This window comes from Pyricularia oryzae, chromosome 7 (genome assembly GCF_000002495.2).
Source record: "Pyricularia oryzae 70-15 chromosome 7, whole genome shotgun sequence".
In the NCBI taxonomy this organism is placed as follows: domain Eukaryota; kingdom Fungi; phylum Ascomycota; class Sordariomycetes; order Magnaporthales; family Pyriculariaceae; genus Pyricularia; species Pyricularia oryzae.
In genome coordinates, this window is record NC_017854.1 from 2,243,598 (window position 1) to 2,261,187 (window position 17,590).

Sequence of the window (17,590 nt, forward strand, 5' to 3'; positions counted from 1 at the left end):
ACAAAAGAACCAGGGATATGCACATATATTTCTGTCAAAAAAGCACTCTTTCCATTAGACGCAAGCACTTGGCTAGGCTGACAGGCCGGCATTTGCGACCCCCTTTCCCCTCACATCACCTGTTGTCCCTGAGTATGTTAGCCCCTTTTATATCCCGCCGAGCTAGCCACGCCCTAGGGCAGGACCGTCACTACGTGGGGGCCCGGGACCTTGTCCGTTCCGATTCGGCCTACGGACATGTCACTAGTGGAGGTGAAAAGCATGAAATAGCCTTTTTGACATCCTGCCATCCTCCCTACTTAACAGAAAGCACATTGAATATTCATCAAACTGGGGAATACAGCCTGGTTTCCCTATTGCGACTGCAAGAAAACGCCAAGAAACCTACGCTGCAAAAAGGCTTTGAACCCCAAACCAGGAAGACGGCTTTCCACAAGGATGGTAAAGGAGGTCTTTTCGGAAATTATTGCATGTTTGTGTGTCAAAATAGGCTGCTCCGAACTGATGTAAGCAACGCGTCCTGGAAACAGGAACCTTTCGTCCGACCAACTTGATCCTATACACGCGAGCTCTTGACGTACTGCGGTGTACATCCACCCCGAGCAGGTTAGTCTGTGCAAAAAACAAGAGAAAACTCAGATGACGAGGATGTGAGTTTAGTTCTTTGTTTGCAGTATTGCATGCGCCAGGCGCCTCCGCGGTTCACAACGTGTCGTGCTCAGTGTCCTTGCGCATGCGAAGTCCAGACCGCTTTTGACATTGTGCAAAAGCCAAAGCAATATCAACCCTGATCGTCGTGTTTCTCAATAGACCAAGTCACTCCAGCATCTGCACTGTATTGAGGTGCAGCCAACTGGCTGCGAAGGAGTGAGGTGCTCCTAATTTAAAGACGATCAAAAAGGCCATCGATCCATGCTCTCATAGGTAATTTCTATTTTTTTTTCGTTGTTGTACATTATACAAAACATTGCCGCGCCGTCGCAATAGTACAGGTAAATATAAACATGGGGTGGGTTGCGGGTTGTTTGTTCCACAGTCTCGTTGCGTTCACGAAATTCTCTTTCCGGTCGACGACAGCTTGTAGTTGGGAGGAGGTGTATACTTTGGCTTTGCTGCTTGTTTCGGTTCTAATATTCCCAGCTGAAATGGGGGAAGAGGTAAAGTTAGCAGGGTTTGTCGCATGACCTGAACGAGTATCAAAGGGCCGCTGTGTTCCAGACTGAATTCTTTAAGAGGCGGAAAACGGACCATTGTCAACAGCTTCCACACGACATCTGTGGGTTGTGCTCCAACACCAACCCAGTACTTTGTTCTTGTGATGTCCAGCCTGATGTCCTTGTGCAGCTTGCCCGAGCTATCGTATGAATCCGGCTTGGGGATCGGGTCGTAAGTGCCGAGCACCTCCATAGGCTTTGAGCCAAGCGCCGTCCTGCCGGGAGAGGAACCGTTAGCGACCTCGAACGCTCCAAAATCTAGATTTAATGTTAAAAAGGCATGTATGTACCTGGCTTGGGTAACAACAATGTTGTAGAGGGGCTGGTGTGGCCGCCCGAAGCGGGCGAGACGAATTTTGACGACCATGGCTCGTTTTGCAGCAATTGACGATCGATAAGCGTGGGAACAGATGTGCTGGTCACTGTTTCGGGTTTCAGGCAGCAATGACTGCCTCGAAGGATATTTGGTGTGTTCGGTCTCGAGTTGCTGGTGCGATCAAGGCCGCCAGTAGGAACTTTGTCGATATCGAATCCTCGCGACTGCAGGCGGACGGGTCGCGATCTTCGTAACGCCAATGTGAGAATGGAGCTCCAAAAATTTGGGCGGGTAACGGCGCATGGATCTTCCGACGAGCTCCCTACAGAAGCCCCACTCGTGCGTGCAAGACCGCAACCAGGAGCGCCTGTGGTACCACGTGACTACACACGTGATACAACCTTGCCGGGCCTGGACAGTTAAAGGAGGAGTTGCTAATGTACGTACATGTGATGTCAGGCTGGCTCATACACATGCATCTGTCCGTCGATGTGTCGTCATTTTCTGGCTCGCGAGACGGAAATATTTTTTATCCTGTACTGCCCTATTTTTTCGAAAAAATCCGTTGTGTGACCGCTCAATCTCAAATATAAATATCTTAGGAAACGTCAAGACAAGAGAGAACCAGATTGAAACACCAGCAATACCGGCACATTCGCATTCACCATGACCCTCAAGGTGAGAATGAGGCTATATAATAGAAAATTCATTGAATATCAGTCTCATCTCTCATGGGCTGTCTGACGCTTTACCCTGGTTCAGACCCTCTCAGCAAAGGCAGCCACTGCACTTGACCAGGAGCTCATGAGCACCTGCGCCTTCTCACTTGACCAGTTGATGGAACTTGCTGGACTTTCAGTCTCACAAGCTGGTAGGTATAAATCGGTATAGCCTTTGTTTCAATACGCCTGTCTAGGCAGATCACTAATATTTACGCCGTTTACAGTGTTTAAAGTCCACCCGCCTACCCGAGGCCGTCGCATCCTCGTTGCTTGTGGACCTGGAAATAATGGTTCGTCAAACTCAGTTCCTCTGCCAGCTGAGGCAGTTTCTGACCCCCATTAGGTGGCGATGGTCTTGTTGCTGCTAGGCATCTTCGACACTATGGATACCAACCATCTGTTTACTACCCCAAACGGGGAAAAAATGAACTCTACCAGGTACGCTCAGAGATTCCATATGTTCCACGAACCTCCCACCGATCTCGAATCCGTGCCTCCCTCAAACTAGACACCTATCGACACACCTAATTTGTTGGTGGTGCTGGCTGCCTCATGCAAGGACAGAATGAACTTTTGCTCTATTCTGGGCTTCTTGTTCTTGCTTAAAGACAACAATGAATGGAGATGGTTTTAGTAACACAAAGATGCTTTCTGCACTTGGGACCTCCCATTTTTTTTTTCCACCAGCGTGCATTCCCTCACGCCTGTTTTTGTTGGCCCAGACGCTGATCGTATCTGCAGCGTCTAACAAAGCAGCTCGAGGACCTCGAGGTCCCTTTCGTGGATGACTTCGGAGTTGCCCTAAGCGCATCCGACCATGTGGTGGACGCTATATTCGGTGGGTAACTCCAGTTTGTGGGCACTGAAGCATTAACTCGTTATGGTTGCTGATGATGAATTGTTGCGGCTGTAGGCTTCAGCTTCTCTGGTGAAGTTCGTGAGCCATTCCCAGCTGTCATCCGGGCTTTGGCAGAGACCAAGGTCCCAGTGACAGCGGTTGACGCACCCTCGTCGTGGGATATCGAGCATGGCCCTCCAGAGTCTGGACATGTCGGGTCAAACTTCAATCCTGCGGTTCTAGTCAGCCTCACCGCGCCAAAGCCTCTGGCCAAACACTTTAAAGGGCGTCATTTCATCGGTGGCAGGTATGTGTTCTTTTCTTACATAATCTTCGTGTTTGCTCAAGGTATTTTGCTCCTGTCGATTCAGGACAAAGGTATAACATGGTCCTCACCAAATGCAGGTTTGTCACGCCGGCGATCGCGAAAAAATACAACCTCGACTTGCCCGAATATGACGGGCTCGACCAGATCGCCGAAGTTGCAGCGGGCAGCGCCAGCCCCGAAAAACTCTGATGTTGTTGCACAACGGGTGCTCAGTGAGGTGTCGTCGTCTTTTGAGATTCTACCGCCCGCTCGTTGGGAACCACTGGCCGCAGCTCTGTTCCTTGTCACCGTACGTTCATGGTTCTGTCGTCTGCTTGTTCCAATTCCACGGTCTTCATATGACTGCACAACCTCCCGTACGACTGTTTGGGCAGACGGGGCTTGGACATTTTCCATTGTCCATTTCGGTAAGTTCGACCTTTGTCCCCTTCGCGCACTCGAGCAGCGGGGGATGGAAGTCATGACAAAATGCGACGTATACCAAATACTCTTTCCCACAGACAGGGCATTCAGCAGTGTGCTCAGTGCACATCTAGGCCGGCCAGTAGGACCGCCTGACGAGACCGTCGAACGGGCCTGAGGAGCTTCGTGGTTCGGATTTGTCTTGTTGATTCGGCTGCCAATGGGCACGAGGATGGTTCAGGTCTGATTTGGAAAATGGACCCAAGCTGTGAACATCCACGGTCTGTCGACTTTTTCTTGGCGATTTCGTGATAACAGGTGTAATGCGATCCAAAATATGGACAGCTTTTTTTGTCGAAGTTTTGGACTCTGCGCTTGATCTTATATTTTCCTCTGAGCAGACGAGGACTTGATGGTGATGTGTCTTCAGATCGATGATGGAAGCGTGGCGTTGGGCAAATACCACGGACTCCAGGAACAATATCTCCGGATGGACCCGCCGGCCGCTCACCCAAACTCTCCCAGCGTTCGGCCTGCTGCAGGGGACGCTGTCGACGACGATTGTGGGGGTGACCGGAGTTATTTGCGGGCAGGCTTCGGGTCAGGCCGCTTCAGCCGAGTTTAAACTTTTTCGAACTTACTGGCTCGTGCTGGACCGTGCCTTTTTTTCCCTGTTATAAGCGAGACTGCTCGTAGCGAGAGTTGTTTTGTAGGTAGACACAGTCCATCTGAGGCACCGAGGGCGAAGAAGCGGCGACGAAGTCGCACTCGCAGCATGGCCTAGCGTACCGACGCAATGGTGACAGGCTTGACTTTGGGGGGTGGGTTGTGACAGCGAACCAAATTGATGGGCGGCCCTCGAGGATGCAACACAAGCTTGGTGCCGACCACCACTTAAGTTGGGAAAAGAACTATAAAGCCAGGCAAGGGAGCCCCTTCACCTTCCCGACTACTGTAGTCCCTTTTACCCTCTTTTTTCTATCAACCAAGTGTGGCGCGTGTCTGTGAGGAAAGGGGAAAAAAAGCTACCACTCCCCTCTTCAGCCGCCCAGATTATGCTCTCTTTGGGCACTACCCGCCGCTGCACTGGGCTTTGTGTGGTGGCGCTTGCGTGCGTTATTGCACTCGCAACAACGCCCAGGGCCCGGAGCAAATGCTCCTGTATTCCCCTGACAGGCCCCGCCACCCGACAGGAAAAAATGGGGCCTGACAGGTCTAGCCTTCTTCCACTGGAAGAACAGCAGAAGGGTGTTTCGCAAACACGCCAAAATAAAATCAATCTCTTTTTGCGTTTGTGAATAGGGCTGTGTATTCGGGAGGAACGACATCAGTCGAGTAGTACATGATGAATAAATGAAAATGGGGCGCTTCTCAAATGATAACAACAGTCTACCCGTCCGTGCCTTGATATGTGACACTGGCGAAAATGCTGGAAGTTTTCAGAAGTTTCCTTGGGAACCTTCGGATGCGACCCTTCTGACACTAAAACCTCCGGGTTGAGGTTACACGCAGATCTGGGAACCGTTGCTGCCCAAAATATTAAAATTTACAATTAATCCCGCGCGTGAGAGAAAATCCCTACAAAAGTAATAAGAACAATAATAATTATCCCGTCAAGAAAAAAAAAAAGCTTGGCCGAGAACCCTGAATCGGGGGTTCCAAAGCACAAAGCTGAACCGTAGTCGGTCGGGGACTTTCAGACCGGGGCAGCCTGCCAAGCAAACGGTGGTACGCGGTTTAATGGGCTCCCACCCAGAAGGTAAGTTGACCGTCGGCGGCAAGTTGGGCCGGCGCAGGCGCATCTAATTCTTTTTTTTTTCTTTCTTTCTCATTGTCTCATTTGCCTCCCGATCCCATCAGACGCTTCGTACCCTTGCCCACCAACCAGCAATCGGTTTTTTTTTTGTCTTCCACGTACCGTAGCCTGTCTTTTTTTCTTTCGTTTGCAATGCAGTATACAGTATCTCTCCACCTACCACCTATCTACAGTAATAGTTCCTTCCTTCCTTCTTTCTTGTGATAACGACATAGTGAGGGGCTGAAGGCCGGGACAGGGCTACCTTCTCCCGTCTAACTCGCCCGATCGCTGCACGACACGCATTTGGCGTGACCGTACCCGAAGATCGGGTGGAGCAAGAAACCCTGCTGGTGAAGATATTACCCACTATGTTCTTTTTTTTTTCCTCTCCTTCGCAAAATGGACAAGAAGGGGAAAATTAGTTTCATGAAATGTTAATTCGTAGATACACCGCCCAAGATGCCGCGATGGAGAGTGCTGCTGAAACCCTCATGCAGGCCTACCAAACTAGGTAGGTGAGCATGTATGTGCTTCCAACAGTCTACCCTTGGCATACATGCTACCGCTGATTGGTAAAAGCACCTCAACTTACTAACCGCGACGCTAGTGCTACCCTTGGCACGGTATAGAGAACGGCAAAAAAACACAAGTTGAAGCCTCCAGCCTGTCCGCTCCGTATCTACCTAGGTACCCATGAGAAGCGCCACCACGTGCATGCCCCGCTTCTCTTGAGCAGCTGGCTTTTTCGTACTTGGACCCCGCCATCAAGGTGGTAAGTGGCAGTCAGCAGCCCCATGTCACCGAACCTCCCGTTCGCTTTGCCCGTTACAGGCATGCATGGATCCCCAGTGATATGGACCTTTTACTGTGGCGCCGAGGAAACATTTTACTAATTGGTAGTGGTATGATGAGGCTTCGAGGGGTCTCTTTTTCTCTCTTTTTTTGGGAGGTAAATGTCTGATCTTGGTTGCAACTATCTTGCTGGAGAATGCAATGCGACTTACTACGTACTTGCATACCAAAATGTTTCGCCTCACTTGTTTTCTTCACCGTGGACCCTTCCCCCCGGCATTCAATTTGTACCACCCGTGCTAAGCAGGCCCAGCTCGCCTCGGCCGGCCTATCACACCTGTTTGCCTGCCGCCAAAAGTCAACGTCTACTGTACAGTTATACTGCGTAGTAATTTAGAGCGGGCATCTTTTTTCTAGAATTAAGACGCGAGCACTGTGAGGTTGTACGGGGTACATGTGCTATCCCCCTCCCTGACCGAGTCCACTAACTACGTGGTATGCAGGACAGTGCCTACATAACCCGGTCCGGCTCAAGCCCCCGTCTCCCGGATTCCCAAATTAGTATCGTTGCGTGTGACACCAAGAGTAGGTACGATATCAGCTTGTGATAGTAAGTAGACTTTACAGTAGTTGAGATACTTCAATAATTTAGGTACCACATAGGGAGTGGCAAGATAACTTCAAAAATTGCCAGACCCACCTCGCGCATGCTAAGTTTGTACCAAGATATCATGCATTCTGGACGGGGCGAACATGGCTCAACTCCCTGTCGCAAATCCTTGTGCCATGTGAACTTACACAATCGTCATGTACAAAGTATGAGAATTGCAAAGGATGTACTTTGCACGATGTATCGTCCTTCGCGTCCCTACCCATTCGTCTTGATATTCGGCAGGCATGGGGGGTGGTGGCCCACTTCGCCCGGCCTGCCGGGATGTCCACCATGTGGCTGTCCCTTGCCGATGAGCTGCCGGCCCGCGTTCCATTATAGTGTTGTTTTGACAGATTATGCTACATAGTATTAGTTCTGGATGCAAAAGTACTTTACAGGTGTACTATGGTAGGTGTAAAGTAGTACTGAGTGGCAAAACTTTGCCAATACTCTCTTAACTAATCACAATTGTATTACTGAATACTTCGTTCTAACCTGTTATGCAGTTGGCAATTCAAGGGTCCGTTGTAATAAGCATTGTGGACATGGGCACTTTGCTTGTGGCGGAGGTTGCCGCTCCAACCCAGCTTGCCGCCGGCAATTCCTATTTAGATGACCGAGTCGGCATCTCCCAAAATCGGACAAACGAAACGAATAAAGAATAGAAAACAGGGTCACCTACGTGGCAGCAGCATCCGACTAAACTTTTTGCTACATCTACATTCGAAGCCAGAAATTCACTCTTTCAGTGGCGATGTGGGCAAAAGCTTCTTCAAGAGCCTACCACGTAATTACAAATCTCCTCGAATTGCAAATCACGTGAAATTGTACGAGTCAAAAGTTGCTTTGACTTGATGCCCAAAATCCAAATTTTTCAAATTCCAAAGAGCCTGACCAATTCCAGAATATTCCTCCAGTCCACCCATCATCGAAAAATATTGTGCCCTTGTACGTGGTATCATGAGACCCCTATGACGCAATATGGTGCTATTCGTCAATTTCCGTCTGATGTTTTCACATCCATGCTTTCGCGCTTAAATTTTCCATTTGCTTTGTCCATATTAGAACAGAACTACCCTGCGCTATTGTCAAGGTTTTTTTTTTGACAAGCCCCGGAATTACGTCATGGTTTGTTTCACAAACGGCAGGCAGTCTAGACTCTAGTCTAGAGCCTGCAAAAGTACTGCGGAGTAATTAGAGCAACCTTTTTTTCTTCTCTCTTTTTGCCCAACTGCGACAGACCTCGGCTTGGCCAAGATCCCTACACCACGAACCTTTAATCGTCTTATATGTACATACTGTACAGTAATCCAGTACGAAGTGCACACCCAATGTCCAGGTTCATGTTCTTGTTAATTGGGTGTTACTCGATGGCCTGCCAATGTTCCCTCCCGTACCACTTTACCGACTCAAGGCCTCCTTTTCCATTGAATAACTGTACCAGTGATATTCACGTCAATCACCCTGCGCTATCTTGTTTGCTGGATACCACTGCATACATACCACGGTACTGCACGAGTTGCATGACTTACACTCAAGGCTACCGACTCCACCGACTTAATACTACCACGGACGCTATTGCTAGGTAGTCTTAGCAATGCGTGCCTAAAAAGCCCCCAATTTCTTGGCGCCTATCACGCGTCAGGCCCATCAGAGTGGCAGATATTGAGATATCCAGACTTAAATCTCAACATTGACAGATATGACTGCTGCCACCATGGCCAGCCAATGTCGATCTACCTATTCTTGCATAGTGATGGTCCTGGTGGACTTTCCCCCTGCCAGGGACAGGATCGCCCATGCGGTGGGTAACGGACCCGGTCTGTAACTCAGTAACCTGCAGACGTTGTAGTACTATATACGTTGGGCGACTGACAAACGGAGCACTTTCTTTCTACGGCATAGCGGTGCCTCCTTCTTGGATGACATGCATGAATCGCGTCCATTCACTCACTACTATTCGTGGTATGAATACCACGTACTCTGGTAGCATACTACGTAATCCCGCCTCATCGGTCGAGACCCGCGCTACGTTTCATGGAACTGTGGGAGGGGATGGCAGCCTGAGATCCGCTTTGATCGAGATTGCTCTGAGGAAAGGACTGGCATGTGAGGCGACGAGCAAGCCGATGCCTATGCTTACGTAGGATGGTCCCGGTCTCGTCTTTGGCAAGTGGTAAAGGAACACGACGCAGGGACCCGTACGGGTGGCCAGTTCGTTGACACCGCCACACGTACTATTATGCGTCGACGGCGAGCCCGAGAGGGGTGAAATGGCCTAGTATCTCCAGATCTATACCTCTGGAAGATGAAAGCCAAAGCAGGGGTTTAGCTCGCCCAGGCTTGGACCCGGGCCTGCTCGAGCACTTGGGCAGTACATGCAATATGGTATGACACAAAATTCAGCACTGCAGCGGGTATCCCTTTCTCTAGAACATGCGACTGCCATCTCCGATCACCTCACACCGTTGTGAGATAAAGCAAATAACATGTACGTTGTATACAGCGTAAGTTCCACAGGCTAGCTAAAACCACCTCGGGGTGGCGAGGTCAGCGCGGCCTGTCTTTTGGTATGCCCTCGGTGGCGGCGACACCGACCACGTCGCCATCATCACCTTGGCCAAACTCCTCAGGAGTGCCACGTACATACCATCGGAGTCACCGACGCTTTGATTGGGCCACGATCAGCACCGAGATGGCATCGCAGATGGAGACATGCGTCGATTGAGTGGCCTTCAAGCATAAACTATCTTTGTCGCAAGTTAATAGTACGTCCGAAGGATCCTAGCTTTCACATACGACCATACCCACTGGAACATACGGGATCCCGTCCGCTCTCCCCTAGTCAAACCAGTGAGGGCCGAACTAGTACTCAGGTGGGTGACCACTGGGGAATCCTCGGTGTTGTATGTTTTGCCAGTTAGTCTTTTTATATGTTTCGTTTTTGCTCGTCGAATTGAGCGAGAACAAAAATGTTGGTTTCCTAGGCAGTCACTGTCGAAGTTTGCCGAATTGGTGAATGTGCCGTCATGGCAGAACGGATTCATGATCAATATTAGCTCTTGTACTTATTGTTTACTGCGGGAACAACGCTCGTCGCCATTGTGCAAATATAAATATACAAATCATAAAGGTTATTGCGCCAAAGACAAAGTTTCCTATCGGCACTGATCAATCTGGGACAAGAAAGTCCTCACGAAGAACTGCGTGTGGCAGGGCTATACAGAACGACATCGACGAGGAAATTTCCGCGGGGATCATGGTGTTGTTTATATAAATGTCCATTTAGTAATAAATAACAGCGCAGCTCGGCTTGTGCCAGGATATGTGAGTATCATTCACCAGACTCCCAAGTTGGACCCAATTTGCCGGCCGGGATGGGAAAACTGGGCCGCTGAATGGCGGATCGGAGCGCGATCCTAGGTTGCTCGGAACCGATCCAGAGCTTCGGGTACGCTCTCCGGCGATCGAGCTCAGGAACAGTCGTAATAAAAGTAATAGCCAGGTCCAGCACCTTCAGAGTGTTGCGACTGATCTGAACTCGACATGGACAGGTGCTGAGGCCCTTTTTTGTCCCTCCATCATATTGCCGGCTGGGCTACACCTACCGGCATCTTTTGCCTGCCGGGGCTAGCCATCATGAAATTCCAAACGTCGATTCAGTCCCGGTCGATTTCCTATTTCATTGGATTGGATGAATCGAGCTATACCTCAAAAAAAGCATCAACAAACAAAGCTCGATGCCGAAGCGCGCATTCCGTTCGGGCATCGTAGTACACCAACCGCCAGGTCGTGCTGAGGCAGGCACGATTTAAAGGCGCGGTTGGGACAGCTCTGCTGCCGGATCCAGTTAGATTACGACACAAGGGATTTTGACAGGGAGTGGTGGTGGTGGAGTGTGCTACGGCGCTGGGGAAGAATCACGTGGGAATTCGGCCCAACCGATCGATGGCTTTTTTTACGCCTAATCGTTCTCCCGCATGATATCGCGGGAGATGTGCGGGGTCTAATCTCGACCCTCTTGCGGTATCGGCGCTTATTCCGCGGAATAAACTGGACACAGTCACTACACTTTGACGGAAGGACCTCTTGTCTTGCTTTTCCCGATTAATATCACACCAAGCTATCAGTTTTTTTTTATTCCGCGCAGACGTCTTGCGGACCGTGGCAACCATGTTTGATCCCGTGCTCTCGACTGGCGCCCAGGAAGAGTTGCCGAGCCCTGGGCCTCCGGGCCCGGCATCCGACGCATCCAAGGCTCGGCTCATCAGACGACGGAGGCTACGCGCCGTAAGTTGACCTTGCAAGCCAGTGTGACTTTCTTTTTCAATTCAAGACCGGGGTGGCTGACTAAACCCGATTTGATGCGATAGTGTGATGGCTGCAGACAGCGCAAGGTGTGTTTCCGTCCACAGCTGCGGGATTACGAGAGTGACTGGGGGAGTAGCTTATACATTTTTTCTCTCTTATCTGTGCCGCTCCTTAGATACGATGTGACAATGGCCCGGGATCGTGTCGCAATTGCCGGATATACGGCGTGGACTGCGTCATCACTCGCGCCGAGGACGGCACTGATATTAAGCGAGGGAGCTGCAGGTCTGACTGCAATCGGCACGGAGCGAAAGCCGACTGTCATTGTCAGAACCCAGGCTCTCCCCCAAAGACAGGGAATGTTCCTGTATCCAGCCGTCCGAGCCCAGCCAACAGCCAAACCAATCGGCAAATAACGGTGGGTCTCGAGCGCGATAGCAGCAACAACAACAGCAGCAACAGCAGCGTCAACAACAACCCCAACAACGAGACGCAGACTACTAATGGCGAATCACCTAGCGCCTCATCTCGGCCACACGATGTTCTGGAGGGCGTGGTGGTCATCGAGACGAGCAGGGTTCCGCAGAAGAGCAAGTTCGCGGGGATGAGCTCTGTGCACGTGCTGGCCAAGTCTGCCGAGGAGCTGTTCAAGAGCGAGGACCGGACAGGCCAAGTAGACGTCATGGCTTTCTTTTGCCCGCTGATGGCACTCTCTGAAGAGGTCGCCACGCCGCCTTTGATGCTTCGACCCCTGGTCGAGCGCGAAAAGGCGCGAAAGTGTTTGCAGAGTAAGCAATCACGCCGGTGACGGCATCGGCATTCAGTCTGGGCGCACAACAAGACTAACAGCTTCTTTTTATCAAGAATATTTCGCTACAGTGCACTGCATCGCGCCGGTATTGGACGAGGATACAACCTGGCGTTTGTTCGAGGACCTCTATCGGGATGGGAGCTCGAGCGACGTGAGCAGGATGTGCTGTCTGTACCTCGCCATTGCGATAGGAGACTCGTCGCCGGACGGGCATGCGACCCGAAACGTGCACTTTACGACGGTGTGGAGCTTGTACGACCGGCTGATCGCAACTCCATATCTCCCCAGTGTGCAGGCACTCGTTTTGTTGGCAAGTTAACCCGAAGAATCCATGACTGCATTCATGGCGTCCGTCGGAGCCTCATTTGCTAACATCTGCATTCCACACATGGCAGACGCTGTTACTCATGAACCTACACCGGGACGGACAGGCTTACCTGGCCATTGGGTCTGCAGTACGCATGGCCCAGTCAATAGGCCTACACCGGCGACTTGCTGCCCACAAGCGACCGCAAGAGCTTGTCTTTGTTCAAAAGGATATCGGGCTGCGTAGTAGGGTCTGGTGGACTTGCTACTGGCTAGACAAGTGAGCTTCCCGATAAACTAGAACTGAAGTTTGACTTGCCTGGAACTTGTGTAAATCGTTCATGAACTGACAGCCCGGGCCTGTGCCAGAAAACTCAGCTTCGAAGGCGGCCGGCCATCATGTATCAGCGACCCAGACTGCGATGCCGATCTCCCCACCTCGGACGAAGTCCTGTCCAGCTCATCATTGTCTCAGCAAAGCAGACAGCCTGCGCACCCCAACGTCTTCTCGGACCTGATCAACTTGTGCAAGGTCCTCTCCCTTATATCATCGAATCTCTACTCGCGTGACGTGGCTGAGTGCTCCGAGGAGGAGCTGCTTGCGCGAATATCTCAAGCCGAGCGACAGCTCCGTGGCTGGGCTGAGACGCTGCCAGATGGCCTCCGACCCGGTAGGGCCGAGTCACTGCTGGCGGCATTCGAGTCGCAGCCGGCTAGCCCTCAGTTTGGGTCCCGGGTGCTGCACTGCATGTACCACAACGCGCTACTGACGATCCATCGCGCCTCGCTGCTGAGCTGTGCAAACATGTCCAGCGAGGGTGCGCAAAAGATGGCTGCGGCTGCGAGGCCGGATGCAAGGATTGTCGCGTCTGCCAATGCATGCCTGAGTGCTGCGGCAGGGCTGGCACGGTCGGTTGATGAGTTTGTCTGTACGCCGAGGTGCTGTGCCATGGTTCGGTAAGTCTTGTTTCCCGGCTGTACATCGCTGATGTGTTCCTGGATGAAGTCAACCCTGAACTGACAAGGAGAAACAGCTGGGCCATGCCATATATACTCAACTCGGTCTTTACTCTTTATATTGGCGTCATGAAATCGTCACTCAGTTGGTCTTGCGAGACCTATATAGCCATCATGACCAGCCTGTCGCGCTGCGTGCCACTGATGCACATGGACGCGCAGACGACAGAAGGGTTCAATGCACTTTTTGGGAGGCTGAGGGCCGCGATGGAGGCTTCGAGACAGAAGGGTTTGGGTGTCGGCAGTGGTAGCGGCAGCAGCATTGGGCAGGCTCCTGCTGCAGCCGCCTTTTCTGCCAATGGACATGTGCAACATCATCCGCCGCCAGACGATGATTCACCATCCTCTCTGGCGATACAGGATTGGAGAGCTGGTGACGAGACGCCCAATCAACAGCATGGTCCAGGGGATGTCGGGGAAGAGGGCCTGGGCGGCTTGCTTGACTACCAACTACAGGACTATATGGGCGACGACTTTGGTTTATTGAACGTGGACCTTTGGCCAGCGGCTGGGGAGGATTTGGGCACGATGAATGGTAGGTAGATACTGGCACCGAAAGGTCTGGTTATTTACCCACTGAACTTCTGTCTGGACCGTCATGAATATGCATCCACCCCCGACGGACACTTGAGCAGTCTGTCAACATATTTGCGCAGCATTTCAAGAGCTGTCATCTTATGGCGGGCTTTGCGCAGACAGTATCTCGTCGCGACTCGTCGGCCGATGCTCTACATACAGCTCAACGACATGCAGCATCAGACGCTGCGGGTGTTGCCCGCGGCCGCAACCTCGAACTTCCTCGGGCTATTGATCTCGTTTTCCATCAACGCCCATGGCAGCAGGATCTAGACGAAGGAGAATCGGCCAAACGGCGAAAAGATAAAGGGAAGACACAAAGACTGGCAACCAAAAGGCGACTATCAATCTTTGGTCTGCTGTTTCCTTGTAGTACCTTGGATCGATTTCTTTCGCAGGGGCAAGGCAAGAAGACGCCGACGACATTGTTGCACCAGCTCGTAGTTTAGTATCCAACAGGCACCCACACATGCCACGGAAATCAATGATCAGGCGGAACGAGATTATGTTGGCAGAAACCTGACAGACTAGCAAGCATGCAATGTGAAAAGTCCTTGACCACCTCTCTGTCGCCTGCTCCGCCGCCCCCCCAATATGACTGTGATCCGCATCCTATCATCCCGCGCCATGTATGTGATTAATAATAATTCAACTCTCTCCTGCTATCGCGGTGACTTTCTTGTAAACATGGAGCCCCCAGCCTTTCGGAACGCTCTTCTTGACGTCGTCGGTATTTGTAGGATTGCAGTTTGCATCAACGGAAATGACAACTTCAGTGCTAAACTCTGTAGGCTGGAAGGCAATGGAGCCATTTGCCGGCAACGCGCTACCGTAGTAGGTTTCCTGTCCTCCATTTGCATCGTACTTTAATATGGAAGCGGAGCAGCCATCTTCCATGGCCAGAGCCGGAACGGCTTGTAATGCCGCAATACTTAGAGCGAGAGCAGATTTGAATTGCATAGTTTAGGTTTTTGTCAAAAAAAGAAAAGAAAAATAAGCAAATTATAGATCAGTGTAGGTAAAGAAGCAATAGCACATGAGGGAGAAAAAATCAGCAAGGCTTGAACCTTTTGTTTATATACCTTGAGACGATCTACCTTTTATATTGCCATGTACAACGGCAGCCCTGGGTGGGACTTGGCCGTCGTTATAAAAAGAAACACAGGCCGGGCATGGCGTGTTTACTATGACTCGAGTCTTGCCGTGTGGCCAGGACACCCTACTCAGCGGAAGGAAAAGCTGGGTGGCAAGAAAAAGGAGCCCAAGCTTTTTGAATGTAGCATTTTCTTCGTCGTCTTTTTTTTCTTTTTTTCTCAAATTCAAGCCCCAAACTACAAGAAAGCTGTCTAATGGGGGCCACGGGGCCAGCGCACGGGTGCAAAGACTAGAGGTTTCGGCGGAGACCTGGTGCTAGGGCTGGACGGGGATCCCTCCAGTACTTTGTCACTGCGGAGTCCCCGAAAGTTGATGCCATCTTTAGAACTCAATTTTGGCAGCAATCCGGGGTTGTCCTGGTCTCAAGTTGATCTTGCGTGCTCAAACCCAAGGATGGCGATTCCGCTACTAATTTTGAACCAAGATTCTGGAGTAACCGAGATGGATCGACAAACTCAATTTGTCAGACCCAGAATCCTATAGCTACCGAGACCAAATGTACAAAAAAAAAAACTTGGGCAAATGCAAATGTCCATAACTCGCTGCTTGCAACACGTGACTCAAACTAACCCGGAGGCAGCCCACCAGCAGCCATCACCCAGAAAAACCATTTTTGCAAAACAATGGACCTTTAATCACGGGAACAGGGCACAGCGACTTTTGGGTTCGTCAGTAACACGGCCATGATTACTTTTCTTGGCATCAGAGGAAAGAACGAGGGCGACTGCTTACTCCTTGGTGCAACCATAACCGGCGCCTTGGCATTTCATGCAGGGGTACTGTGGTTCAGGGCCATGAGGTTGGCTGCGAGGGGCGAGAGCGTCGTGCTTGGCCTGTCCGTGTTTGATACAATGGCTGTTTTTTTTGCGACTTGTTAACAAAAATGGTCCCAGTTACCCCGTCGGTATTGGAGCAAAAAAAAAAAAAGAAAAAAAAAACAACAACAACAACAACAACAACAACAACAACAACAACAACAAAACAACAGGGATGCATGCTTACTCGCTGGTGCAGCCCCAGTCGGACCCGTGGCACTTTGGACACTCGTCGACAATCGTGCGAGCAGCAAGAGTGCCGTCTTGTGCAGCAAGCTCGGAGCTGCCGGGCAGACCGCCGGTGGGCAAGGCGTTGACCGAGACGCCGAGGGCCAGGATGGCGAGGACTTGAGAGAACTGCATGTCGGGCGGATTTAACGACAAAGATGAGAAGAGACAGAGAGAAAAGAAGAAAGAAAAAAGACAAAAGAAGAAGAAGGCGAATATCGAATGGTTGCGGCGATGGTAAGGGGGAGAAGAGACGGGGTATAATTTCCAAAGCAGACAGCGACTCTATATATTTGTTGAAACTTTGTGACATAGTTGTTCTCTGCTTGCAGAAGAGTTATTTATTACCAAGGCCATACTAGTATTAACCAACATCTTAGCTTACTATTGTTGGAAAATTGACCAGCTTTTAACTTGGTCGCAATTATGCGATAATGCGAGTGGCCCGACTTTTGAAGCCCCAGCATCAACACCCTTCTGCGCATTACTGATACCAGAATTAATTAAAGGCGAATGTGCTTACTACTTAGTATAATATACTATGGATTGTTATTAGAAAGAGCACTAGTACAAGCACTAACCTGTATAATTACTCGATTGACTTTTCCTCTACCAGTGCGTCTTTTCGACTTGGCACCAGCTATCAAAGACGTCAGCAACATGACCGCAAAAAGGATTTCAAGGGGATGGGGGGTTGCTTATTTACCCATCATCGCAGCCTTTGCCCGTCTTGTGGCAGTTGGGGCAGGTGTAGCGGGCGGAAATCTTGGCGTCACCTTCGGCCTCGGGCGCTTCCTCCCGAGCGGCGAGGGAGCCGTGGGCGTGGGAGCCACGAGGGGGGCAGTGGCACCTCTGGACAGCGCTGCCAGGGCTGCCGGGCAGACCGCCGGCGGGAAGGGCGCTGACGGAGACGCCAAGGAACAAGACGGTGAGGATCTGAGAGAACTGCATGTTGGGCTGGAAGGAAAAAAAGAACTTTGCCAAAGGAATGACTAGAAGGAAGACAGAGAGAGAGAGAAAGAGAGTGACAGTAAGGAAAAAAAGCCAAGAGATAAAGAAAAGAGAGAAGGGGTTGTCGAATAGCTGGAATCCTGTGGATGGGGATAGGAAGGAGCAGAGGAAGTGATTTCTTCGGCAGCGAAAGGCGGCCTTTATACTCGTCGAACAGGTGCCCAATATCTTTTCTCAGTGTAGGACAGCCCCAGTGTAGGAGAGCCCCAGTGTAGGAGAATGATGTTCATGGCGACACTCAAAACAAGTGCGTTCCAACTCCAGCCCCCAACGAACCAATCGGCCAGACCGTCATGAG

At 50.9% G+C, this 17,590-nt stretch overlaps 7 protein-coding genes and 1 non-coding gene across 8 annotated transcripts; 3 read left to right on the forward strand and 5 right to left on the reverse strand.

Moving 5' to 3' along the window:
* Nucleotides 1–830: 830 nt before the first annotated feature.
* On the reverse strand, nt 831–1,845 carry MGG_02598 (30S ribosomal protein S16). The gene is made up of 3 exons (XM_003721152.1): nt 1,505–1,845; nt 1,249–1,429; nt 831–1,140 (listed from the first exon to the last, which is right to left on the reverse strand). Exons 1-3 carry the CDS (start codon nt 1,579–1,581, stop codon nt 1,048–1,050), a joined length of 351 nt encoding a protein of 116 aa, XP_003721200.1. The 5' UTR covers nt 1,582–1,845; the 3' UTR covers nt 831–1,047.
* A 198-nt stretch (nt 1,846–2,043) lies between these two features.
* On the forward strand, nt 2,044–5,239 carry MGG_02597 (YjeF). The gene is made up of 7 exons (XM_003721153.1): nt 2,044–2,208; nt 2,293–2,401; nt 2,477–2,542; nt 2,596–2,690; nt 2,994–3,090; nt 3,166–3,397; nt 3,496–5,239. Exons 1-7 carry the CDS (start codon nt 2,197–2,199, stop codon nt 3,605–3,607), a joined length of 723 nt encoding a protein of 240 aa, XP_003721201.1. The 5' UTR covers nt 2,044–2,196; the 3' UTR covers nt 3,608–5,239.
* A 2,192-nt stretch (nt 5,240–7,431) lies between these two features.
* On the reverse strand, nt 7,432–8,587 carry MGG_18018 (uncharacterized protein; the record flags this gene model as incomplete). Its single annotated transcript, XM_003721154.1, has 5 exons — nt 7,432–7,465; nt 7,558–7,666; nt 7,745–7,779; nt 8,362–8,410; nt 8,566–8,587. The coding sequence occupies 5 exons, from the start codon at nt 8,585–8,587 to the stop codon at nt 7,432–7,434; spliced, it is 249 nt and encodes an 82-aa protein (XP_003721202.1).
* A 1,272-nt stretch (nt 8,588–9,859) lies between these two features.
* Nucleotides 9,860–9,975, forward strand: MGG_20363. Its single transcript, XR_001729818.1, has one exon. It is a non-coding gene; the product is annotated as a 5S ribosomal RNA (ribosomal RNA).
* Nucleotides 9,976–11,150: 1,175 nt separating this feature from the next.
* On the forward strand, nt 11,151–14,892 carry MGG_02595 (uncharacterized protein). Its single transcript, XM_003721155.1, has 7 exons — nt 11,151–11,352; nt 11,436–11,459; nt 11,549–12,161; nt 12,238–12,494; nt 12,580–12,770; nt 12,860–13,447; nt 13,525–14,892. Exons 1-7 carry the CDS (start codon nt 11,236–11,238, stop codon nt 14,048–14,050), a joined length of 2,316 nt encoding a protein of 771 aa, XP_003721203.1. The 5' UTR covers nt 11,151–11,235; the 3' UTR covers nt 14,051–14,892.
* Nucleotides 14,732–15,043, reverse strand: MGG_18019 (uncharacterized protein; the record flags this gene model as incomplete). The annotated part of the gene is made up of 1 exon (XM_003721156.1): nt 14,732–15,043. The coding sequence occupies one exon, from the start codon at nt 15,041–15,043 to the stop codon at nt 14,732–14,734; it is 312 nt and encodes a 103-aa protein (XP_003721204.1).
* Nucleotides 15,044–15,966: 923 nt separating this feature from the next.
* On the reverse strand, nt 15,967–16,416 carry MGG_12654 (uncharacterized protein; the record flags this gene model as incomplete). The annotated part of the gene is made up of 2 exons (XM_003721157.1): nt 15,967–16,093; nt 16,241–16,416. 2 exons carry the CDS (start codon nt 16,414–16,416, stop codon nt 15,967–15,969), a joined length of 303 nt encoding a protein of 100 aa, XP_003721205.1.
* A 474-nt stretch (nt 16,417–16,890) lies between these two features.
* On the reverse strand, nt 16,891–17,232 carry MGG_12655 (uncharacterized protein; the record flags this gene model as incomplete). Its single annotated transcript, XM_003721158.1, has 2 exons — nt 16,891–16,921; nt 16,988–17,232. The coding sequence occupies 2 exons, from the start codon at nt 17,230–17,232 to the stop codon at nt 16,891–16,893; spliced, it is 276 nt and encodes a 91-aa protein (XP_003721206.1).
* Nucleotides 17,233–17,590: the final 358 nt, after the last annotated feature.